This window comes from Ochotona princeps, chromosome X (genome assembly GCF_030435755.1).
Source record: "Ochotona princeps isolate mOchPri1 chromosome X, mOchPri1.hap1, whole genome shotgun sequence".
Lineage (NCBI taxonomy): Eukaryota > Metazoa > Chordata > Mammalia > Lagomorpha > Ochotonidae > Ochotona > Ochotona princeps.
Window position 1 is genome coordinate 3,079,626 of NC_080865.1, and position 26,719 is coordinate 3,106,344.

Genomic DNA, 26,719 nt, shown 5'->3' on the forward strand with positions numbered 1-26,719 from the left:
CCCTGCCTCCTGTAGACCAGTTGTTGTAAGAGCCTGGGTTGGAATGACATGTGCTCCATCCTGATTTCTATTCTTTTTTTGTGAGTTGAAATTTGTTTGGCCCTGCCCAGTCTGCCCCTTTCCAGTTGCAGCTCGGCCCACTCCACATCCTGTTTTAGGATGCTCCTTCAGGTGATGCTGCCTTGACCTGCCCAGAATGCCATTGGTTCCTTTGCCCATAAGTGATGGCAGGTGCCATGGTCACTCCAAGCTTAGCCCCTCGCCACCCCAGCTCGTGAGCTAACCTGCGGGACTTGTATTTCCACAGGGTTAGGCCCACACTTCCCCCATAGAGTTTACCCCCGGGCCAAATTCTCTCGCGTGCCTGTAAGTGTCTTGACCCTGCTGAATGTGACCAGTCCACTGTTCCACCACCCAGTGAAGTAATGGTGCCCAGCTAGACAGGACAATAGCTTTGGTGTGGACCGGTGTGTGGCAGTCAGTGATGCTCTATGCTAACAGCCCTTAGGATTCCTAATTTGGCTGGTGATTCAGTCTGGCTCAAATAGATCTTATGGACACTCCCCTCCAAATCATCAGGTCTCAGTCCCCATGCTTACTCGAAAGTTTCCTAAGCAGCAATTTCATATCCTAAAAACCCCAGAGCTCACCATTGGGCAGCCAGCAGGCAGAGCCTGGCACCATTTGGTGCACTGGCCGCCCAAGCCAAGGACTCAGTCACTGCCTTCTGGCAGTGGTTTTGGCCTGCTGAGTTTCCAATCTTGGATCCGGCCTGGCAGGGGTGCCTCCCACAGATGCCACTCTGTGGGGGGCTGCCATCCACGCCCCCAACCCCAAGGCCCCAATTCCCCGCTTTTGGCAGCAGGGCGGAGCTAGGACTGTAATCCCGTTCCCAAGGTTCCCTCGTGGCACGCTTACCCTGAGGGAAGGTTGCTGTTGGGGGGTAGGAGCATCTTAATTGCTTCCCTAAATGGCCCCCCATAAATTACCTTTGAATTAACATCATTGGAGGGTAAAACCCTATCAGCAGTGTTTCATTTTAAGATTTTATAATACAATGGCAGCCCAGTGTTGTGGCTCAGTGCTGGCATCACCTACAATACTAGCATCCTATATGAGCAGTGGTTCAAGTCCTGGCTGCTCCACTTCTGAATCTAGTTCCCTGATAATGTGCCTAGAGAGCAGCAGACAGCCCATGTTCTTGGGTCCCTGCACCCACATAAGCAGACCTGGATGAAGCTCCTGGTCCCTGGCTTTGGCCGGCCCAGGCCCAGCTCTCCAAATGTGGCCATTTGGAGAGTGAGCCACTGAATAAAGGATCTTGCTCTGTCTTGGAGTGTGTCCTTCTCTCTATAATTTGGATTTCAGATGAAATAAATAAATCTTTAACAAAAATAAAATGATGGGCATTGCACCTTGTTTCCTACTGAATGTGATTTTTATTTGCATTCCAGGAGATCTGCATGGGAAACTTGATGACCTATTTTTGATCTTCTATAAGGTAAATGATTATTTTGTTAATTGTTTACATTTGGTTTGGGAGGGAAGTCGTAGGATAGACAATAATAATTTTGCTAGAGATATAGATATATATAGATGTAATGTTATTTTTATTCAAGAATCTCAAAGATTTGTTTTTTGTTGTTTTTCTTTTAAATTTTATTTATTTTTATTGAAAAGGCAGATTTACAGAGAGGAGAGAAAGAAAGATCTTCCATCCACAGGTTCCCTCCCCAAGTGGCCACAATGGCTGGAGCTGAGCTGATCTGAAACCAGGAGCTTCTTCTGGGTCTCCCACGCAGGTGCAGGGTCCCAAGGCTTTGGGCCGTCCTCAACTGCTTTCCCAGGCCACACACAGGGAGCTGGATGGGAAGTGGAGCAGCCAGGACTTAAACTGGCATATGGGATTCCGGTGCTTGAAGGGGGGATTAGCCAATTGAACCATTGTGTCAGGTCCAAGAATCTCAAAGATGTGTAAATACATATCTTTTTAGTCTTTTAAAGAAGACTTATTTGAAAGGCAAAGTTTCATAGAGAAGGGGAGAGGCAGAAAAATAGATCTTTCATCCACTGATTCGCTCCCCAAATGACTGCAACAGCTAGAGGTGGACCAGGCTAAAGCCAAGAGCCACTAACTTCATCTAGGTCTCCCAGGTGAGTTCAGGAACCCAAGCACTTGAGCTACATTCCACTGCTTTTTCAGGTGTGTTAGTGGGGAGATGATGGGAAGTGAAGCAGCCAGGACTTGAACTGGTGAACTGGTACCCATAGCAGTGCTGACATTGTAGCAGTAGCTTAACCTGTTTTATGACATTTCTGGCCTCTTACTTTTTTTTATACACATATGATAAATTAAAAAATAACTGAGTCATTGTTGAACATTATTACTGCATGTCCATTAGAGCTTGTACTTTATTGTGTTTATTGCTCTTACTGTATCATGAATGTCTATGGGATAGGGAGGAAGTAGTGTCTTATGTGTTTTTATTTTATTTGCAATTGAGCATGTCATATGCCAGTCTTCTCTCCCAAAGCACAGCTACACAGTTTTGAGAATGGCCGTTGTGTAATGCAGTACCTGCCTCCTTTCCAATTATTCAGAGGATCACTCCTGCTGTTGATGATTACAGCCTGGAGAGGGAAAAAAGGGGCAGTGCAGACGAGTAACAAAAAGTCTGGCAATTGTTTCTCTAGAGGCTTTGGGAAGTATATCTAATGGAAAAATAGTTGCGTAAATTAAATTCAGAACGTAGCCACTAAATTCCACAGCATTTAAAAAAAATGTCTTGCAAGGCAGTTGATGATATTAAAATGTGATTACAGATAGGGCTCTGGAATAGACAGATGAGGACAGAGTATCAGGATGTTTCATTAATTCTGTCCACAAAACGCTAGGGAGCATATCAAACTGGAAGGTGCTAATGTAAGAGTGAACAGGAGGAGGTAGGTGGAAGGAGCACTATAAAAGGAACTGAAGGTAAAAATATAGCATTCAGATGGAGCAAGAAATATTTTGAAACCTAGCCAGTAAGAGTGTTCAGGAAGTGGAGAATGTGGGTTCCATGATGAAAGAGGAGGGCACTATTATATTTGGGGTGGATTTGAGCAGAGAGAGCTGAGCGAGATGTTTAGAAATCAGAATTTTAGCAGGCTTGGGTGAGAAGAAGGTAAACTACATCTTGAACTTGGAAGGAGCCAAACACATCGGAGTCATGAAGTTGACTGGTGGCGGAGACAGGGAAGGGCCGCTAATAGCTGCATGATTCGTCTTTAAGAGACAGAAAAGAAATCTAATGTGAACAGCAGGACAATAGTAAAGAAAACCATGCTGTGCATTGGATCTCTGCAAAATGAATCAATTTTAGCTGCTCTTGCCACAAAGCCAAAGATGGGTGAGCATGTAAGATGATGGATTCATCATCATTTCCTTCATTACAGTAATGACGTAATTTAAAAGAAAATAACAACTCTGGTCCAAGTAGTGGGAGAGGGAGCTGATCACTAATATTATTTGTTACTGTTAACAATGGAACAGCAAAACACCCTGACAGTTTATTATCATTTGAAAGAATTTGTGAAGACTGAATGAAGAACTATTTTCTCTTACTAAAAACATTTTTAAAGGAAACTTGAAATGATGGTGTGGTTAATAGTGTCTAAGAAGTGATAATGACAAGGGGTCTTGTGATGATGGTACTAGGTAACTTTATGTATGGCAAAATCAGTGTCCTGAGATAGGGGCAATGAAGTGAAAGCATAGCACACAGAGATGATTGAGGAAGATGCAGCCAAATGACGATCTCTAATTTGTGAATCAGCATTTTGTCCTTTTCTGTTTCTTTTTCTAATCTGCAACTTAAATGCAGAACGGTAGTAGATTACACAAGTGGATTGCAGCCTAATACAAGGTGTTCTGGAAACAACATTTATATATATAAATACCAATGACAGTGATAGTCTACCTATCCCATTCTCAAACTTTATTTTACTTTACTTATCTTCTCTTGTCCCTCATATGATCCTAAGCTCAGGACTGTGTAAGGGTGTTTGGGCCTTTGAAATGTTTGTCATAGGGAAATAGCCACTAAGCTGCCGCTTGTGGCACCTACATCCCATATTGGTGTACTGGTTCATGTCCCAACTGCTCTGCTTCTGATCCTGTTACCTACTAAGGTGCATGAGAAGGCAGTAAGTAGATGATAACCCACGTGCTTGGGCCCCTGCCACCCATGTGCGAGACCTGGATTGAGTTGTAGTCTCCTGGTTTCAGCCTGGCTCAGCTCTGGCTGTTACAGTTATCTGGGGAGTAAGCCAGTGGATATAAGATCCCTCTGTGTCTCTTTCAAATAAATAGCTAAACAAGCAAGCAAATACATATTTTTTAAAAAATAAAATATTTCTGATAAATCCAAAACACTCTGGTCACAGGACAGGCCTTATGTAGACCCTTATCGGAGAACAGTGAAGATGTTTCAGGAAAGCATCTTACACACAGGGTTAGCTGCCTAGCTATCTGTCCCACAGCAGAGTAGAGAGTAGATGGGGAATCAGCGAAAGTGAAATATAATAGAAGAGATGAAAAGTCAAAGCTCTTCCTGGCAGTAACAGGAAACATAGAACTACAAAGATGAGATGGAAAATCAAGTAGTAATATTCAGCAATCTGGGGATGGGTAGTATGTGGAAGAGAACTCTGGACTTCTCAGAAGTTCCTGAAAGGTTATTTAGATTGATACGCCTGCCTGGACAAGAAAGTTCCCACTTGTATACTGTATGTATACTGTGCTGAATAATAAATGGAACAAACATTACATTCTAGAGAATCCCAACCACACACATAAAGATATTTGTTTAAAAGAGTAGGTTTCAGTGATCTGGGAAATTCTTTTAAACAATGCTTGCAGCATAAGTAGGAATCATTGTTGAGTGTTAGATGTAGTAAGAAGAGAGATCATTTAAAAAATAGAAACATTCATTAGAGAAGAATGATGGTCCAGAAAATCAGATGCAGAATTAAGGAAAAGAATATTATCAAATGAAGAGAGGAAGTAGGGACTGATGGACTGCTTTTTTTGGTGTCAGAAACAAAGATTGCTTACTCAAGGGTTACAAGTAGGTACATAACCATGACCTAAGCAGTCATTCTAGAAAATCATAAAATTTCTGTGACAATCTCTGATTTTCATTGCAATACTTTGGGCTCACTCAAAATGTCTTCAACTCATTGGGTCCCAGGTGCATGTAATGCCTGGCTCTGGTTCATTGATAGGAGCCATGAGGTTGAGTTAAATATGCATAAGCAACAAACTTCCAAGCCTCATTTTAGAAGTAGATAATGGCCATGTTTAAACACCTTTAATTTATTGTTACTATTTTTTCTAAGGGAAGCAACATTTGCATTGTGGGGAATAGTTTAGCAAATTACATTTTGTTGGGGGAGTTTTGGAACAATGAATTACCAGAATTTACATAATTAATTGATTCCTCTTCATCAACCCAAAAGAAAATCAGAAAAACCTCAGGTTTTGAATTAGAGAAAATTTTAGTACCTGTTGCACTAGATGTTTTCTAGACATTTTCTTCTTCATTGACACAATATGGGTGGGGCTGTCCACTCTGGTTTGACTTAAGATTTCTCTTGTTGTAACTAACTATTATATGCTAAACTCAATCAGTTAGTTCATTCAAAAATTTATGTTTGATAGTTTTGGTGTTTAAAGTATCATATAAAAATGGTAGGAACATAACAGTGGTGAATACAAAGTTCATCTATTTTTGCATCTATTTATTAAACACCTATTATGAATGCAGTACTCTGTCAAGGTCTAGTGGTACAATATGACTAACATATGGTTGTTGGCCCAAATCTCCCCAGAGTTAAGTGGGGAAAAATTGGTTAATAAGAAGACAAAATGGTGCGTGGCGGGATGTATTATGTTTGAGTTGAATATGGAATTCCAAGTACTAGCATGCCACAATGAAAGAAAGTATTCATAACTGTGATTGTTTTGGGATTTTGGTTTCCTTAATACTTGACTTTCCTGAAAAGTGACATCATTTAGACTTTAATATGAAGCAAGACATTTTCAGTTTATAATCCCATCTGGATTTGAAAGGGATTCTTCCTGCCTGGATACCACATTCTTAACCACAGCAGATCTTGCTTTAAAAGGGCATCTCAACTCTACATGGTTTCAAAGTAATTTGCATATCATTAATTAGGTTAGATTTTCAGATTTTATTTTCTGAGGTTAATTTTAATCAGCCACTTTTGCTTAATTAGAATGACCAATTCTAAATACTTCATTCAGTGCCCCAGCCTGGCTGAAATTATAAGACACACTTTCTCTTATTGAATGGAAACCTTGAAATTTTTGATCAAGTACTGGCAGATTAGTTTTCTAAACTGATGCCATGAGTGGCAACCTCCTGTAGCTGAAAAAGAAATACACAAGGACAGAAAGAAGCTAATTAATTCTAACCCTGAGAGCACCATACTCATGCTGTCGAGAGGAAGCCATATTGCTTGTTTTCCTTTTCTTTCTCTCTTCTGCACCATCTTCTACCTCCAGCCCCATAATATTCCAGTTGTGAGGATAATCTAACATTTCGTTATTTTCTATCATTCTGCTGCAGTGATCAGTTCTTTTCCTTTTGAGATTGAGGCAGTATGACACAAGCAGAAGTATAGACAGTTAAAATAGGGTTTACCAAGTAAATAAATAAATAAAAGTTCAAGTAATATGGAGCTGAGTTCCAGAGATAATTGTGTGATAGACCTCAACTTCATGTCCATGTCCTAGATGGCCTACTGTGTATCAGCTAAAGAATGAGCCCTAGAATTTTTTTTTTTTAATTTAGTGAAGGATGTGTTATAGCACTCATTTTTTTTTTGCCTTTTTGGAGGAAATCTAGAGAAAACTTAATAGCCAGAAGTCCTCAAGACTCATGTCCCAGGAGACTTACTTCCTTATTATCCTGTTTCTTAGTTCTGTTAATTTTTTGAAGATTTATTTACTTGGGAGGTAGTTAGAAGGAGAGAAGGAGAGAGATTGATCTTCTATGCACTGATTCACATGGCAGTGGCTGCAAGAGCCGGGGCAGGGAAAAGTCAAAGGCAGGATTCAGAAACTCTAGGTTTCCCATGTGAGTGCAGGGGCCCTGGCAGTTGGGCCAGGTTCTGCTGCTTTTCCAGGTGCATTAGCAGGGAGCTGGATCAGAAGAGGAGCAGCTAGCTCTCAAACTCACACTCTTATAGGATGCTGGCCGCATAGGTGCAGCTTAACCATCCATGTCACAACCAATTTCCTTTGTTTTTTTAAGACTAAATATTATTTTGTCAGACTTTTCAAAATAAAATGACTAATCCTTAACCAACGGGGTATATTTTCACATCCAGATAGTCTCACTTTCTTTGAAGTGATTGCCTTGAGAGGCTTAACACTTAGAGTTCAGTTAGCATTCTGACTGCTTTTAAATCATTTTCACAGACTGTGACATATTCTGTTGAATGAACTTCATTATCACAAAGCTTAGTCTTTTGAAGATGTGTGGGCTGTCAAGTGTACTGTATAAGGTAGATAGCTTGGCTGACCATTCCTGGTTTTGGCTTAAAATGAAATTTAAAGAAATTTGCTATTCTTTTCCCATAGTGGAGGTGCAAGAAGACAGGTAGAACAGAATGTACCTGGCATAACCAGAGAAATTTTAATGTAAGAAAATCTGTCATCACAACAGAAAACATATTTACCATCTAAACCTAGCAAATATCATGTTATACCCCCAAAAAATCTCTTCATTATGCCAAAATCCCACATTGGAATGCTGGTTTGAGTTCTAGCTGCTCTGCTTCTAATCCAGCTTCCTGATAATGCACCTGGGAAGACAACAGCAGATGGTCCAGTTTCTTGGGTCAGCCATGAAGACCCAAGATGGAATTCCTGTCTCCTGACTTTCACTTTGCCCATCCCCAGCTGTTTCAGGCATTTGGGGAGTAAAAAGATTTATGTATTTAAAAGGAAGAGCAACATACAAACTGGTTAATTTCCCAAATCTCCACAACAGCCAGGGCTGAGCGAGGTGCTCTTAAAACCCTAGAACTCCATCTAGGCCTCCCACATTGGTGACAGGAAGCTGGATGGAATGTGGTGCCTCTAGAATTTGAACCAGGCATTCCTGTATAGGTTGTGGGTATAGCCCGGGCAGTGGCTTAATTTGCTGTACTGCAATATCTGCCCTCTCTACTATATTTCAATATACATATAACATATTACCCTAATAGTCAATGGCTTACAACCATAAAATTTGCTATCTCAAACTTTCTGTGCATCAGAAGTTTGAGTACAGCTTAGTTGGGGGGAAGTTCTGGTTTAAGATTTCTCATCGGATGGCAGTCAAACTAGTTACCAGGGCTACAGTTTATCTGAAAGGTTGACTCGGGCTGAAGAATCCCTTTCCATGATGGATAACTGACATGGCTGTAGGTATAGCATTCCAATTCCTCACAGGCTGTTAGTAGAAAAGTCACATAGATGCCTATACCTGAGTTTTCTCATGACATAGGTGTTGGCTTTCTCCAAAGAGTGGTCTAGGAGACAAAGCAGGCAGGAAACTGCAGTATCTTTTATCACATAATCTCCAAAGTTGTACATCATCACTTCTGCTTTTTTTCTACTAGCCCACACTAGAAGGAAGGCAAATTAAGGTTTATATTTGAAGTGGAGTATAAAAGAATGTATGAACATTTGTTGTTTGTTTTATTTATTTGAAGAGAGAAAGAGAAAAGAGAGAAGAAATCTTTTACCTGTTAGTTATTCTATAAATGTTTGCTACAGCCAAGTCTGTGCTAGGTTGAAGTCAGGAGCCAGGAATTCTGTCTGAGTCTACCACGTGGGTGGTAGGGGCCCAAGTACTTGCATCAGCTGGTGCATCCGGAAGTGTACGTTAACAGGAAGCTGAGTCCAGAGTGAGGTGATCTGCAACCCACACACTATGGGCATGATTTCAAATGAATAAGCCTAACTGAATAATTCTCCCTGCATTTATAGTGCTTAAAGATATGATCAAAACCTTGTTATTTTGTTTATTAAACTCATAAATTGTTTTCTTCATAAAACACCTTTTATTAGGACATGATGTTGCTTTGCAATCTTGTTTAACACTTTAAATTCTTTCTCTGATATTAATGTTTCCATTCTTGCTTCCTTTTTGTTGCATTTATCTTGTTTTCAACCTCCTCTTATGTGCTTTTTGATGTGTATTTCTCATAAACATACCTCTCAAATTTTGTGCTTTAATACAGACTAGAGTTTTAATGGGCACATTTCACCAATTCACATTCAGCACACAATGTGTATCTGACAATTTCTCTTCATATTTTGTCTTACTATTAATTAATTAATTTATTTATTTATTTATTTAAAGGCAGATATATGGCAACAGCCAGAGCTGAACCGATCCGAAGCCATGAACCAGGAGCTTCTTCCTGGTTCCATACAGATGCAGGGTCCCAGGACGTTGGGCCATCCTTGAGTGCTTTCCCAGGCCACAAGCAGGGAGCTGGATAGGAAATAGAACAGCTGGGATATGAACCAGAGTCCATATGGAATCCTGGCAGATGCAAGGCAAGGGTTTAGCCACTAGGCTATTGCACCAGGCCCTATTTCTTTTACTTTGTTTCACCCATTTTCTCTTTGTTTTTTTGGTGGTTTTCTCTTTTATTGTTATTTTAGTTGAAATTTTCATTGTGTTTGTTCTTTCACCAATGGTTACATTCCTATTGCTAACATTTTTAATAAGAATGGGTATGTGTATATTTCTCAAATAGTATAACTTTATTCTTCCATCGTAATCCTCTTCTTCCTAGTAGATTGCCTATTTTCACACTTTCCATGTCTCATAGGCAAATAAGATTCATAGAGCATTTTACTTTTCTCCCCCCCCACTTGCAAATTCTTGTTATTGTTCATGCCATATATTTGCCTCAGAAATTATTAGATTTCCATTTATAATGTCTCTTTTATTTCTATAATACCTGCTTAGTACCTAAATGTAAGTTCCATGTTATCATACTGATCTATATTTCACTATACATTTCAAGCTTCATTTCATATCTGTAATTCCTTCCTCTTGATCTTTCCCTGGCTTGAGGACAAACTAGTACAGTTGTTATTTGATTCTTTTCTGAGTGCTTTCTTTTTTTTCTTTTTTTTTTTATTCATTAATTACATTGTATTATGTGACACAGTTACATAGATACTTGGGTTCTCCCACCCCTCCCCAAACCCTCCCACCATGGTGGATTCCTCCACCTTGTTGCATAACCATAGTTCAAGTTCAGTTGAGAATCCCCCATTGCAAGCATATACCAAACACAGAGTCCAGCATCTTATTGTCTAGTCAAGTTCAACGGCTTCTTAGGTATACCCTCTCTGGTCTGAAGACAGAGCCAGCAGAGTATCATCCCGATCAATCCCTTTCTTTATGGGGGCGTGTGGGTACTGTCTTCTCTGGATGCGAACTATGGGATTGCACAGACTTTATATTGTTTGCTTCTGTGTTCCTGTGCATGGTACATAACAGTCTGTATAGGTCCATTGTTTTTGTGGTGCTAGATTCCTACATATTTGCACAAGTTTTCTTGGAAGAACATTTATTTTATTATTGTCATTTACTTTTAAAACTTACACATTTGTTACTTACACATCTGCAAATATCTCTCATCAGAGACATTAAACATTTCTTGGTCAAGACAGGATTCCAGTTTCATTGTCCATTGGTAGATTTTCTTCTGCTGGCTCCTCACTCCCCCTACTGTAGATAACAAGTCTCATACCGAGCTGATGCTTTTCCCTTTGTCATTTCCTTCTATCTTGCCTATTCCAAGGCTTAAAAAAGAAAAGAAACCACATAATAGAAAATTTTCCCTCCATTAGTTTTGTATAGGTAGGAGTCATTTACTCTTTCAGATTTGAGATTGAAGTCTCTTTTTAACCTTAGCAAATTCCCTCTTTCATTTTCAAAATTACATCCTCTTTTCTGTCAGCTCTCTTTTTCTGATTCTGGCTGAATTCTGGTCTTGTGCTCCTGCTTTATAATTCCATCAGTTTTGCTTTTTGCTGCATGTGAAAGATTTTTCTTCTGTTTCTCTTGCAGGTTGGTAATATGTTTCCTAATCATTCTTTATTTTAGTTGGCTTTAATCCCAGATCTTTTAAATTTGAATGTCCTATTTTAAATTCCAAGAAGTGCTAACTTTTTGTTTTTTATTTCCCCTAGTTTTTAAAATAAAATTGTCCTTTGTCTCCTCCAGCATTGTTGTTCTATAGGAGCCATATGCCTTAGCATATCTGATTGGTCTGCCCTTTTGTTGGCCAGATCCTCTAAAGTGCTTGCTTATTTCTGTTTTCTATTTTCTGCTTAAGCTAGTGTAAGTATCTCCAGAGTTGGAGGCATGACATTTTCTACTCTAGCATCAAGAAGGTGAAAGAAGTTTATGTTTCTAGGTGTGTATTGTTATTTTAAAATTTATTTGAGAGCAGAGAGAAAAAGAGAGTGCCCCCATCTACTGATTCACTCCCAAATGCCTGCAAAGGCCAGGGGTCCAAACTGGGAGCCAAGATTCAGTCCAGGTACAGTTATATGGGCTCAACTATTTGAACCATCATGTGCTGCCTCCCAGGGTCCACATTAGCAGGAAATTGGAAATGGGTGCCAGAGGTGGGAGTCAAACCTGGGCACTATAATGAGGGATGTGGGTATCCTGTGGGTATGCACTATCTCAGGGATGTAGAAATTCTCTTATACTTTTTCTAATAACATGTGCCATTCTGTTCCCTGCACCTGCCCCACAGCCAGGACCACATACACATTCCGAGAAAGAGTCACCCTCTTAATCAAGATACTCAAGGGATCTCTTTGCCTACTTCTTCCATGTTCTCACTCCAGGGCTCTCAACTGCTATTCCTCTCGCCTCCTTCAGAACTGGCCTTCTCAACAGAGGCTAGGGTAGAGCATCTGATAGCCTTTGGTTTCTCCAGCATATTTATTCTAGCCAGCTGAAGGCTGCATGGAGGAAGAGTGTCACAGCTGCAGAATTCTTACCCTTTTCTTTAAGTTCAGATGAACAATAATCTATATTTTTGCAACTGGCTTACACCATTGAATTCCTCTGTGAATGAGGTTGTGAATTAATATATAAGAAAAAGTAAAATAATTGAATTCTAATAAAATGGATTTTGTATTTGTATTATGCTCTGCACTTTTTATGTGCTGTTGTACACATAGCTAATCTGAGTTCCCAAATTGCCCCATGTGATAAGTATGGAAGTTAACATTCCTCTTTTACACATGAAGAAACTAGAGGTAATAAAAACTGTGACTTTCCTGAGGGTACATGAGTTATAAGTAAAATTGGACTAGAGAATTAGTAATAATACTATGACACTGCTTATTTGCTTGCTTCCAGAACATGTTGCATTGTACAAATTATTTCTGAAATCCCTTAAGTTATGCTTTGTAACCTATGTTTTTTCAACTGTTTCTATTGTTCTGATGTGAACAATTTAAAATGTATATAAGTAGCTAACCACTGAGTAGGAAATAATAAAATTATATCTTGCTTGAAGTCCATAAAAAAGGGCTTTGAAAAATTTGACAAAGTTGAATGTCACTAGCGTATGTATATTCTTTCCCAAAGGTAACTCTTTTGAATTTGGACATGCATCTTGATATATCAATATTTGAATGGTTTTCTTAGCATATTCTTCAAATGTTTGGGTTTACTCTTACTGTGCGATAGAAATACTCTTGATCACTTCCTTGTCAAGCATGACATCGAGAAAATATAATACACTAAATATGTCTGTTTCATCTTAGAATGTTATAATATAGGACTAGCCAAATTAATAGCTATTTTGAAGTCCTTTGTTCCAATCCCAGCTCCTTTTCATAATGTTAAAAGTATCTTCTCATATTCAGGAGTGATATTCAAAACATTTAACAATGAGAATGGCCAGTTAGCAGTCAGCCAGAACACATGCCCGCTGGGCTCGTATGGGTACATGCTTGCAGTTGCATCATGTAACTCCTACCACTCACCTGGGTACTTTCACATCTATTCTCTAAGGTGACCCAGGGAGGCCTATGGTGTCATCCCTTTTACAAACTGAGGGAATGGCAACCCAGACAAATTAAATATTGCATCCCCTAGTATGACTCTTAGATCAAGGTTCTTCCTTCAATAGAAGTTTCCTCTTTTCAGGGGAGCAGGTAGGGTTGGGAGTAGCTGTTTTTGATGGGGCAGATATCAGCTTCTTTCAGAGGAAATTCTGATGATGAGTAGACGGCCCTAACTGGCACCTTTTGATCCTAAGCTGACTTCACTCCAGGGTCCTTTGCAGGGATGCCTGTCCTAGACAAGTCAAGGACAAGCCTAAGTCAAGTGAGCAGCTTTTGCCCAAGGGAAGAACTGACTCTACCTCTTTTCTCCATAGTCACAGAAACATTGTACATATGCAAAACCTAATTTGAAAGACATTTTTTAAACTACTTCTGTTTCTCCTCCTTCCACAGAATGGCCTCCCCTCGGAGAAAAACTCCTATGTTTTTAACGGTGATTTTGTAGATCGAGGAAAAAATTCCATAGAGGTCCTAATGATCCTGTTTGTGAGTTTTCTTGTCTACCCCAATGACCTGCACTTGAACCGAGGCAACCATGAAGATTTTATGATGAATATGAGGTAACCTAGGGCTTCCGATTCTCTCTTTTGTTTCCCTGCTCTTGAGATTGCTGCCAGGTTTGATTTCTAGCCTAGTCAGGGGTCTGGGCAGAGGAGGAGGGATGAGGGGAATCTTAGGAAGGCCGTATTTCCTACCTTTGATCACAGACCCTACTCTTCTAAGTAGCAATGGCTCTGAAGCCCTCCTCCCTTTTCCACTAGATCCACTAGATCTGTTCTTGCTTCTTCCTTCCATTACATTCTTTCTCTTGTTCCCAGGCCCACTCTTCACAGGTCAGCTTGTGTGTCAGGTCAGTATGTTAGGTCATATTTGGAAGTGTCAGGTTCCCTAAACAGACTTAGATGGAACTATTTTCTTGCTGCTCTTTGCCTTGCCTCAGATGTTTTCTCAGAAAACACATACCATGTTTTACATGGGTATGTAATTGCATGGTAATTGCTCTGGCATAGTTGTTCATAAACATATTTGAGAACAGCTGTAGCATAGCATTTAAGTTATCTGACTCACTGGAGATTTGAGGAATAAAAATTGGTTAAATGGTTTGAGAATTGTTGCTGAAAGGCACAGTAGTTGACAAATGTTCCTTTTCCCCTTTCTCTTCTTTTTAATGTCTAAGTTTATGAAAAACAAATCAGCTAGTTCTAGGAAAGGAGAGGTATGACATATCTCTCATACTTTTGGTCCTCAGATTTTGTGTGCCTTGTAGTTTTGGTATCTGGCCCGAGTGTAGAGTTTTAAGTCTAATTCTCAAGGTATATAAGAAAATTCTATGGCTATGAAAATAAAAATCCTACAACTGTTTTTAGAGTCTCAATATGTATAATATAGCTCAATATTTTATTTGGGCATGTCTATTATCTTTCCATTTATTCAAGTAGCCAATCACTTATCTAGTTTCTATAACAGTTAACAGAAGAGATATGATCCCTAACCTCATAAAGATTTTCATCTAGCGGGGAAGATACATGTTGCACAAGTTTTTCAAGTATAATGAGGTTGTTTTTTTTTAAATATTTGTTTAAAAAGGCAGAGAGGTCAGGAGGAATTTTCCATCTTCTGGCTAACTACACAAATGTCCTGGACTGGGTTAAGCCAAAGTCAGGAACCAGGTAGTCCATCTGAGCATTGAAAACAGCAACTTAATCTGCTGTGTCATGGTGCCCACCTCAAGTATGGTGAGTTTGTGAAGATGGTTCCAATCTTGTTTAAAGGCGGACAGAGTTTGCCTATAGAAATATGGTGGCAGCCAAAGACTGCAAGATATCATTGAAGAACATCATAAAATGTGGGCTTTAAAATATTATAGAGTTATTTGGAGATGGGCAAAAGTGGCTACAGGAAATGGTTGAAGAGTTGAATGATGGGTTTTCATTAAATCGGGTGGCAGCAATGGAGATGTAAAGAAATAGGTACATCTAGGAATTCAGGGAATCATGATTTAAGGCTGAGTAACTTGATATTGGAGACTTGAAAGAAGAAGAAATCAAGGATGACCTTCATCACATTCCTGGCTTGAGTTTGGGGATATTGCAGGATCATTCATTGATATGGGGGACTTGGAAAGAAGATTGGGATGAGGGATAATGATGGATTTCTATTGGAAGCAGCTGATTTGAGGCATTATTAAGTAGGCAGTTGGGTATATGTGTGGAGAGATGATACATGAACTGTAGCCTGAGGTATCATCCTGTGGTGTTGACATGAAGTAGTAACTGAAGCTGTGGCTAGGCACAGATGAAATTACTAATAGAGAAAGTGAAGGGAGAAGATGGCCTGGGACAAAATCGGAAAGAACTCCAATGTTTAAGGCTATGTAGGGGAGAGGAACTTGCAAAGGAGATTCAGAACAGCTAGAAAGATAGCAGGAAGATCACGAGTTTACTGTCACAACATACGAAGAGAAGAAAAGCTGCTCAGAAAAGCAGAGTAATCACCCGCATTTAGTGTTTCAGAGCAACCAAGGAAGGTGAGACTACAGAGTATCCTTTAGACTTAATCAAGGGACCTTTTGATGAACATAGGATAGAATTCATCTTGGAAAATGTAATCTTGTGCTGTAGTAGCCTAACATGACATGATTTTCATGAAAACCTGAGGCATGTTTTCTTCCTGCTTTACCCTGTTGGGTGCTAAGGGTACATACTATTATTCAAATGCCAGGAAATTGAAAAAAATCCATCATTAAAGTTCTCTGCTTCTGCTTTTACAGGTATTACAATTCCTCATCGTTTTTATTAAAACCATTATATAACATGACTTATTTCATAGAAAGCATGAGAACCACATCATTATCTTCTAGGCTTTTCTTTGTCTTTATTCAGTCTTTTCTCTAATTATTTACTATGAAACATAGGAGAAATTCTGTCAGTGAAAAGCCTTCTCCCACACAACTTCCCCCAGCTGCTGCAGCACAGTTTTCTGAACACTTGTAACATTTACACAACCTGTACCTTTCACATGTTTCTTAAGCTGTGCTGTAATTGTTTTGTGAAAATCTGTCTTCTTTCCTCAACTATACCGCAAATTTTTTGAAGATAGGGACAATATCAGTGGTTACTTTGCTCTTCCCCATCAGGCCTAGCAAAGACCTGAGTAAGTGATAGTTCCAACTGTGTTCTTGGTACTTGTGAGAGTGGGATGTCAGGGGCTCCTCTTGGTATGACTCATGCAAGTGGGAGTTCTCAACAATTGGCTAGATAGCTTCAATCTCTTTGTTTTTTCAGGTATGGCTTCACAAGAGAAGTTTTGCATAAATACAAGGTAAGACTGACTTATTTTATATTAAATTCTCTTTGCTGTTTATACATGAAAACATATTTTTTTTAAAAAAAGCAAAAGACAGTAAAGACTAGACTGGGGATTTAGGAAAAGTGATGGGCTAACTCATCAGAATCCATGCCAATAAAATAAAGGTACAGCACAAGGCTCTGCCTATGGTGGAGGCTTTCTGGACTAATCTGAGCTTTCTCACCGTGACCTTTGTGTTAGTTTTGGCATATATACAAACATATTCCATTGCTTTCAAAGAACCCAGAATCTGTTTGACTTAAGTGTGGCAAAACTTGTAGAAACAGAAATGACTCTTAAGAAGGAAGAGACTTTTTATTCACCATTCCCTATAGACTGGAGGCTCTAAGTGTCACAATCGGGCAACTCCCTGGGGAAACACCAAAGGCCATCCAAGAACAAAGGGAGCCAAGGCAAAACATAAGCATGAACCTTCTTCATGACTTTCCTGGGACGGAGAGACAAGTTGCCTGAGTTTAAGCTAGTTTACAAATGACTAGTTTGTTGATCAGTTTAGCCTGCTCTAGGGTTGTCTGGCACTACTAGGCCCTGGGGCTTAAGATCAAGGAATAGTAACCCTGAGGATCTGCCATCAGTTATGGGGCTCGTGGGGGAGATAGGTCTTATATTAGTTGGTTTGCATGTGAAAGGTGAGTCATTTCCTATCTCTAGGAATTAGCTGCCCTTGGGAGGGATGGTCTCTCCAGGAATGGCAAGGTTCCCCAAACAAAGTATCAAAAAATACCAAATAAAAAGATATGATGAACTCATACTAGTTGGTCAGGAACTCCATGATGATTCCCATGAGTGGCAGGAAGACTGTTGCTTCTGGGCTATGCACATGGACTATTCGATGAACAGAACCTGTCAGAAAGACAAAATTTACTCAAGCTCTTATTTACAGATACATGGGAAGCAAATCCTACAAATGTTGGAAGAAGTTTATACCTGGCTTCCAATTGGTACCATCATTGACAATGAAGTCCTAGTTGTTCATGGAGGGATATCTGATTCTACAGACTTGAACTTGCTCCACCAGATACAAAGAAACAAAGTAAGAAGTAATGTTTGCATGAGTTTTGTCTCAAATGTATAAAGGGACTATAGGACTCTTTTATTTTTTATTAGAGTTTGGTGGTATTTTAGGGGTTATATTTGTGAAAAATACAAATTTTAAGAAAAATGCATGATTATGTGATAACTAAGTGGCTAACTTATACATAAGGAAAATACTTTTTAAAAACTTATGCTGAAAGTGGAAAATCAGGCTATGTTCGCATTTCAGATAGTGTTCATAAGAAAAAATCCTGGGCCTGGTATGGTAGCCTATGGCTAAATCTTCGCCTTGCATCTGCCACAGTCCCGAATGGGCACTGGTTTATGTTCTGGCTGCTCGACTTCCCTTCCAGCTCCCTGCTTATGACCTAGGAAAGTAGGGGATGATGGCCCAAAGCCTTGGGAACATGCAATTGCATGGGAGATCCAGAAGAAATTCCTGGCTCCTGGCTTTGGATCAGCTCAGTTCTGGCTGTTGCAACCACTTAGGGAAGTGAACCAGTAGGCGGAACATTTTTCTATCTTTCTCTCTCTGTATATCTGTTTCCAATAAATATAAATGCTTCTTTTAAAAAAAAGGAAAAAAAGAAAAATCATGATCTTTAAAAAATTTAGGTCTCCATTCATTCATTTATGTTGTAAGGTACACATAATACAGAATTTACCATTGTGACCATTTTAAGTGTATTTAAGTGGCACTAAGTGCATTCATATTGTCCTACAGTCATCATGGCCATCACCTCCATTCATTTGCAGAACTTTTCATCTTCCTGATCTAAAATCCTATACCCATTAATCAGGATACTCATTCAATACATTAATTCCCCAGTTTCTCCTTCCCTCTGGTCCCTGATAACCACTATTCTGAGTCTACCTTCTGTCTGTGGATTTCAGTATTTTGGTGACCTCAAGCAAGTGAAATCACACAGCAGCATATTTCTGAATTAATATGATTTCATTTATTCTTCCAATGGCTCAGGATCATTTTTGAAGTGTTTTTGAACTAAATAATCATATTAAATATCACAGAAGCATAGTCAGAGCCTGCACAAAGCTTCTGGCAATGTGTTAACTTTTAAAGATCCCACGTCTAGTCACGGGTTGCTTGGATAGGCCTTTCACGTTGACAGAAGGTATCTTTTTTAAAAAAGATTTATTTATTTTTATTGCAAAGTCAGATATACAGAGAGGAGGAGGAGAGACAGAGAGGAAGATCTTCCATCCAATGATTCATTCCCTAAGTGGCCACAACGGTTGGAGCTGAGCCAATCCAAAGCCAGGAGCCAGGATCCTCTTCCGGGTCTCTCATGTGGGTGCAGGGTCCAAAGGCTTTGTCCATCCTTGACTGCTTTCCCAGGGAGCTATGGGAAGTAGGGGCTGCCAGGACATAAACCAGTGCCCATATGGGATCCCGGAGCATTCAAGGTCAGGACTTTAGCTGCTAGGTTACTGCGCTGGACCCTGAAGGTGTCTTGTTTCTGTGCCAGAGCCAAGCAAGAAAGAGACAAGATTAGGAGCAAAAGGGGTGTTACATGGGAAACCTGAACTGTTACCCCTTAGGACTGATAATTTGCTTCCAACCAATCTGGGCAGATAGGAACTAGAGTTGCAATTTAATTTTTGAGAGACAGAAATGTGACCCTTCTGCACCTTGAGATTTAGAGTCTTTATCCACGTAAGAGTGATAATATTGTTCCTATTGTCTTCTCATCCTTTTAATTTTGCCTTCAATATATGGCCTTAGGTCTAACTCAGATTCCTTTTAATATGCTCGCCAACTCCTTGTACATAGCCTTCACAACAGTTTCCAAAATTAAATAAAGAATTATGGTACTGTTTACTCCCTTGCCTTGCTTCTCTGGTTAATTAATATAAACCCCAGCACCCTTGACAGAGGCCTTTTTACAGCACCTTTTGCTGATTTTATATACTTACCTTCCTCACCTCACAGTGATGAGCATCCCCCTGATTTACGCCTGTGGTCCTGATTGTTAATAGTGCTTCCTTTGACTCCCAAGAATAGTGTATCTGCAATATAGTTCAAGGCCATGATAACCTTAAGGCGCCTTTCTACATGGTATCAGTAAATAATCAAGCCAATAAGACATTTGATCAAGATGAGACAGTACAAGCATAGTAAGTGGATGTGATTCTAGTCAACAGTAAGGAACACAATGTGGTTTGTTTTGGTCAACTATGGGAAGCATGTGGAATGAATGCTGTGTTCTACCACCACTCTCTATGGATGGCAGTACTCATCAGCCATGGTAGCTTCTGCCTGTTGAAGAGAAGGACAAACTGTAACTTCCTGAGGCTAGCCTGCCCTTTCTCAGGCCTTTTGAGAGACTAACAACATGTCTCTGGATTGTCCCTCACTAGCTCTATGGAGACCCTGCATTAAAAGCCACCTGGAAATAGTGAAGACTTTGAGGTTGTGTTATCACACAGGCATGGCAGGCATGTTTCTGCCACTTCCCTTTGACAGCAGAGGGGTGGTGATGGGGCAAGGTACTAAACTTTCGTAAGCTTTGGTTTCTACTCCTGTAAGTTACAGGTGGAAATACCTACCATATTCAATTCTTGGTAGGATTAAATATCATTTCCTGGAGAAGGAAGATGGGATATAGCACATAGTCAACATACAGATCTCTTTGTCTCTTTTTTATTCTTTTATTTTATTCTTAGATTTTAAGTTTGAATTGTAGACAGCAAGACTGACCCTAGGTAAGAGTTTTGCGGTCAGCAGTTTCCCCAGCATATCTCAAATTTCACCCCTTTCAGGGATCATTGTTTTGCCTGCTCATAAGACTGACTTTAAAGATAGCAATTGGATGTACGTATGGTTTGTGGGTTCTCCCCCTCCTAAAGTGAAGATGAACCAGCCCTACACACATACTGAATATCACTAAACTGTAATGAAATAGGTCCAAGCTTTTGGAACTATCACATGAGAAACGAGAACAGATTTTCAAGTCCAACTTTGTAACCCAGCTCTTTTATACCACAGGAATTTCCCGCTATAGGGGTGGCAACACTAAGTGGTTTACACCTATACTTGTAGATAATTGTAAATGGGGTGGGGATAGAGTTGGAGGAACTTGATAACAACTTCCATTTTAGGTCCAGTGAAGGTATTTTGTCAGGTGGGCAGGTCACATGTCAATCCAGCATGACAGAGAAGGAAGATTCCGTAAGAGTTAAAGTCAGCAGGGATATGGGGCAGAATAGCTAGTAGAACCACTACCACCCCTCCCCACCCCTGCTTCACGGGAGAAAATGGCAGCATGGTGCTTTGGTGAGAAGCATAATAGTTTGATCCTAAATGGTTCTGAAAACTGCAGAGCTATGCATATATTAAAGACTCTATGGCTTTGCCCAGTGAGCTTATCAGAAGTGAGTGACAGAGACACAAATTGGGAGGGTCCTTTCAGAATATTCTGCTCTTCCAAAAAACATGAAATCATTTACTAGGAGCAGGCAGGAAGAACAGTCTGGGAACTTACTCATAATAGCTGAGATTGAAGTTTCAATCATCCCAATGAGACAGGAGCTACAAAGGCATGAAGCTACAAAGAAACAATTATTAAATAGCAATCCTAGGTTGTGTAAGGGAGTACACAGCACTTATAGCAGTTGGTGTGATAGCAGGAAGACATTTTCTTCTCAAAGAAGCACAGTAGCATTGTAACTAGGAGTAAAGAACCTAAACTCTTGCTAGTGGAGTCAGTTTGAGAACTACACTTCATTGAGAATTGTCCTAGACACAAATGTACTTTTCGTTTCTGTTGAGAGATGCAGCAGAATGAACAGCAACCCCCCTTCTGTGAGATGTTTCTGAGCTTCCCCAAGCCCTGCAGAGAGGCTCAGAAGGAGGCGTTGTCCTGCTCTTGGATTCTTCCAAGTTCCACACTAATACCTCAGCACATGGCTAGCACTTCCCTCTGTAGCTTGCGGACCCCTGGAAGCCTTTCCGTGTAGAGCAATGGCCGCACTTGCAAAGGTACAACCAGAACTGAACAGCCACACCTTACATACCTCAGTGAGTCCAGAAGATGGAGGCAGCGGGTGAGATGGGAGTGGTACCGGTGGTTCTCACTGGGTTGAGGCACAACATTATAGACAGAATCCTATTGCCTTCTGACGTTTCTGTATTTTAGCATTGGGTGCAGGCAGTTTCACTAAATCATGAATTTATATTGTAGATGAAATCTGTGCTGATGCCACCAGGGCTTGTAGATGGAGACAATCCCTCGAACATGAAGAAAAGCAAATTAAGTGAAGCCTTTTCTGAACAGTTATCAAAGCATGAATGGGAACAGGTAGGCAACCAGAGTGTTCACCGGAATCATAATAAAGACAGTAGCATAGATGCTGTTGTTCCTTAGTATGTGTAGATAAAAACTGGCTTTACTATGATTAGCAGACTGTCATTTTCTCTGGATTCTTTGCAATATTTTCAACACTTCGAGAGACAATTATGCATAATTAAACTTGCCTACTTAAAGAGTATAGAAGCCAATGGCTTTTGGTATATTCTCAATATTGTATAACGATTATCACAATCTAATTTTAGATCATTTTCATCATTGGAAAAGAAACCACAAACCTATTAAGCAGTCACTCCCCATACTCTTCCTGCCTCCACCCCCACGCTTAGGTAACTGCTCATCTAGTTTCTGTGTTCATAGATGTACCTGTTCTGAGCATACTGTTCACATGGACATATACTGAGTGTGACTGGCTTCTATGATCCAGCACAATGTTGTTGAGTTTCATCCATGCTATAGCTCATACTGATACCTCATTTCTTCCTATTACTGTGTAATGCTTCATTATGTGGATGGGGAACGTCCTCAACCATCAATTAATGGGCATATGGGTTGTTTCTACTTTTTGGCTATTATGAATAATGCTGCTAAGAAAATTAGCAAGTTTTTAGGTTCACATGCATTTTCAGTTCTCTCGGGTATAAGGAGTGCAGTTGCATTAGGTAACTCTAAATGTCAAAAGGTAACTCTAAAATTTAACATTATGAGAACCTTCCAAACTGATTTCCCAAATGGTTATACCATTTTATATTCACACTAGCAGTGTATGAGGGTTTCAACTTCTCTGCATTCTAAGAATTGCTATTGTATATTTTTTTATTTTAATCTACATTGTAGTTGAAAGGTACAAAGATCTTCCATCCTCTGATTAACTGCTCGAATGTCTACAACAGCTAGAGTTGAACCAGGCAAAAGCCAGGAGCCTAAAATTCAATTCAGCTTTCCCATGTGGGCAGCATGGACTCAAGGATTTGAATTGTATTATATTTGAATTTGAATTGTATTCCTGCTATCTCACAAAATGTATCATGGCAGGAAGCTGGAATTAGAAGTGGAGCTATGACTAGAGGCCAGGCACTCTGATATGGGATACTGGCATCCTCAGTGGTAGCTTAATCACTGGGCTAACTGCCCACTCCATCTGTCCTTTTCATTATGGTCATCCTGGAGGACATGAGATACAGTCTCATTGCAGTTTTAGTTTGCATTTGCAGAGCAACTAATGGAGTTGAATAACTTTTTGTATACTTTTTCTGGACATTTGTAGATCTTCTTTGGAGAAGTGTCTATTCATATCCTTTGCCCATTCAAAAAAAACTGAGTTATTATCCTTTCATTAGTATATTGTGGGAATTTTATACATCCCGGATATTAAGTAAGTTACTGACAGATATTACTGGATATTAGATTTATCACTAGCAAATCCTGTATTAGATACATTACTGGCAAATATTCCCTTTCACTCTGTGGGTAGTCTCTAGCCTTCCTTCCTTTCTTTTTTTTTATTCTTTATTTTATGACACAGTTTAATAGGCATTGGGGTTTCCCCTCCAGTCTTACCAACTTCTCTCCCCTCCCTGCTGTGCCCCCCTCCAGTCTTGCCTTTCTTAATGGTGCCTTTACAACATAATAGTTTTAATTTTAATGAAGTTCGATTTATATAATTTTCTCTTTGGCTGCTTGCTTGTGTTTTGGTATTGTATCTGAACCATTACCTAATCCAATGTTTGGAAGGTTTATTATCATGTTTCTAAGAGTTTTATAGGTTTAGCTCTTACACTTTGGTATTTGATCCATTTTGAGTTATTTTTTGTGTGTAGTTTGAGGTACGATGCTGCAATCATTTTGTTTCACATGGACATCCAGTTATCCCAGGAACATTTGTTTAAAAAGACTAGGAAATCAATATTGAGTTTTTTATTTTAAATTATTTTATTGATATAAGGTGAGAAAATTTAGGAACATAGTGATACTTACCACCCTACTCACCCTCCTGCCCACGTTCCCTACCCACCCCTAGACTGAATTTTTGACACCCTTATCAAACATCAGTTGGCCATAAGTATGAGAACTTTTACTTATCTATTTAAAGATTTATTTATTTTTATTGGAAAGGCTGATTTACAGAGAGAAAGAGAGACAAAGATATTCTGTCCACTGATTCACTCCCCAAGGGGCCACAGCAGCCAGAGCTTAGCCGATCTGAAGCCAGGAGCCAGGATCTTCTTCCAGGTCTCCCATGTGGGTGCAGGGTCCCAAGGCCTTGGACCATCCTTTACTGCTATCCCAGGTCACAGGCAGAGCGCTAAATGGGAAGTAGAATAGCTGGGATATGAACCAGTGCCCATATGGTATCTTGGCACTTGCAAGGCAAGGGTTTAACCACTGAGCCATCACATCGTGCCCTCAATTTCTAATTTAATTGTGGTCAGAGAACATAGACTTTGCAGGATTTAAATCCAGTGAAAACTTTAAAAAGTAAATCATGTTAACATTTATTGAGGTTTATCTTATAGCCTGGACACAAAATATTATGTCTATCCTGGCCAGTGCTTTGTGTGCAGTTGAGAAGACTAAACATTCTTGTTCTTGTTGGGTGAGGTTCTCTATAGGTGTCACTGAATACATTGCTAATTGTTGCTTTGAGATATTTGTTAGGTCAGTGCCTAGTTCCTTCTGAAGCAGCTTCCATTGCTCACTTGTTTGACCCTGGATATAGGCTTGCCTTTTCCTTTGCCTGTCTTGTACATTCTTGTTGAATGCTGGATATGTTAGATTGTAGCAGCTCTAGATGGCTATCCCCATAGTTATTTGCTTTGGATTTAGTGACTTGTCTGGGCTGGCTCGGTCAATGTGTAGAGTCTGCTATCATTGCTGACTACCAGGGATGGTTGCAGTTGCTGGGCTTCCTCAGATCGTGTCTTTCCCTGACATCCGCTGTAAGTGTCTGGGTTATCTATCTCTGTTTGTGTCAGACTCAGCTATTAGCCTTCACTAATTGCTCACCACTCGCTCTATTATTTTTAACAAAGCCCTCTCGGCCATAATTTGCTCCATAGTCTAATGCAATTAAAGCTGAACTCTTTTGCAGGAGCAGGGTGTTAGCCATCCTTGAGGCTCAGTCTGACCTGTTAGAGGGTCCTTCTCAATCTCTTTCCTTGATTCTGACAGTTAAATTTTGAACTGGACTACTGTTGCTACTAATGGCAAGAAACCACTACCTTTTTCCTGTTTATTTTTAAGATTTCTGATTTACTTGTAAGATCCCTCCTGCTCTGTGCCAATAAAGCCAGTCCCTTTAGGCAGAATGGTGGAGACCTCTGTTCTTCATCTGCCTCCCTCACCCTGCACCAAGCCTCTGTGCCATCGCACTGGAGCTTGGAGCCAGAGCAGCAGCCCACTTCTCAGAGTGACAGCTCTGCTCTACCTTGGAATGGTGGGCAATGTGACAGCAATGCATGGCCTCGAGCTGTCTCTTGGTAACTCTAGTGGCTTCTGCATACAGCCAGGTCTATCAGTAGTCCTTCTGTTTATTTATCCATTCAACAAAAATGTATTGACCACTATTGGGTCTTCTTGCTCATTTGCTTTAGTGGCATTTGGCATTTTCCTAAGTTTCCAATTCTATAGTTTAGTTGTTCTCTTGCCAATTTCTACCCCATATTACAGGGCCAAGTTCTGAGGGACAATCACTGTATATATTATCTCACTGAATCTACCTCAGGAGATGAGTGACATGATTCCCATGTCATAAGAGAGCACTCTGAATGGCAGAATTTGAATCCAAACTTGTTGGCCTCTAAAGTTTTCGTGCTTTCAAAGCAGATTTCTTACTTGTAAATTATTTGAAAGGAAGAATGATTGGGAGTTAGAGACACAAAAAGCCGTCTACTGGCTCACTCTCCAAATAGTCGCGACATTCAGGACCAGACAAGGCTGAAGGCAGGAGTGAAGAATTCCATCCTGGTCTAACACATGAGTGGTGAGCACCCAAGGACTTGGGCCATCTTCTGCTGCCTTCCCAGGAGCAGTAGCAGAAAGCTAGATCAGGAGTGGAATAGTCAGAATTCAAACTGGCACTTTGATATGGAATACCAGCATTTTAAGTGGTAACTTAATCCAGTGTACCACAATGCCAGCCCCTAAAGTTCCCACTTTTAACTGCTGGGCCATAATATTTTTCACTACAGAAAGAGATGTTACACCCAACTGCCAAGGAGACCACAGGGAAATGGAGTGCCTTCAGAGGCCAAGAACTCTGAGGTCACCCAACCCCATTTGGATCTACCACATGGGATGGAAGAAGCCCAAATCCTGCTTTGCAGGACCCGAGGTCATCGGAATGACAACCAGGAGCACTGAGCAGTCTGCAGAAACAGAAGAACAGTAAACTTCCTTCGCGACTAGGGAGAGGAGCTTTCTCTGGTCCTTGCCTGGTTCCGACTTTTGGTCCCCACTCTCTCTCGTAATGACCATCAGGATCCCTCCAGAAACCCCTCAAAACAAACAAACAAAAAACTAGAATAGATAGAGAACAACAAGGAAAGCTTAGAAACAGACAGGAAACAGTCAGCGGGGATGCACTTATAACTCACTGGGTGGGACACAAAGATTAGTTACTCCTCACTGGGGTATTGAAGATTTCTCTGCACACCCCTCCTAAAACTGTTCACCTAAACTGTTGACATACGTCTTGTTAGAGTTACAGAGTTAGACTACCCGAAAAACAGCCAGGTTCAGCAAAATCATGCTTCAACGCTATAAACTGCTAAAGACTAAAATGAAAATAGACATGAGACAGCTGAATAGT

General features: G+C 40.2%; 1 protein-coding gene across 2 annotated transcripts in view; it reads left to right on the forward strand.

Annotated features, from left to right (window-relative positions):
• PPEF1 (protein phosphatase with EF-hand domain 1) overlaps positions 1–26,719 on the forward strand; it is a 115,987-nt gene that overhangs the window by 67,319 nt on the left and 21,949 nt on the right. For both annotated transcript variants that reach the window (XM_058658443.1, XM_004597502.3), the window contains 5 exons: positions 1,455–1,501; positions 13,571–13,737; positions 16,462–16,498; positions 17,430–17,579; positions 21,784–21,900. In XM_058658443.1, coding sequence (XP_058514426.1) covers positions 1,455–1,501; positions 13,571–13,737; positions 16,462–16,498; positions 17,430–17,579; positions 21,784–21,900 — 518 coding nt within the window. The remainder of the gene's footprint in view (positions 1–1,454; positions 1,502–13,570; positions 13,738–16,461; positions 16,499–17,429; positions 17,580–21,783; positions 21,901–26,719) is intronic.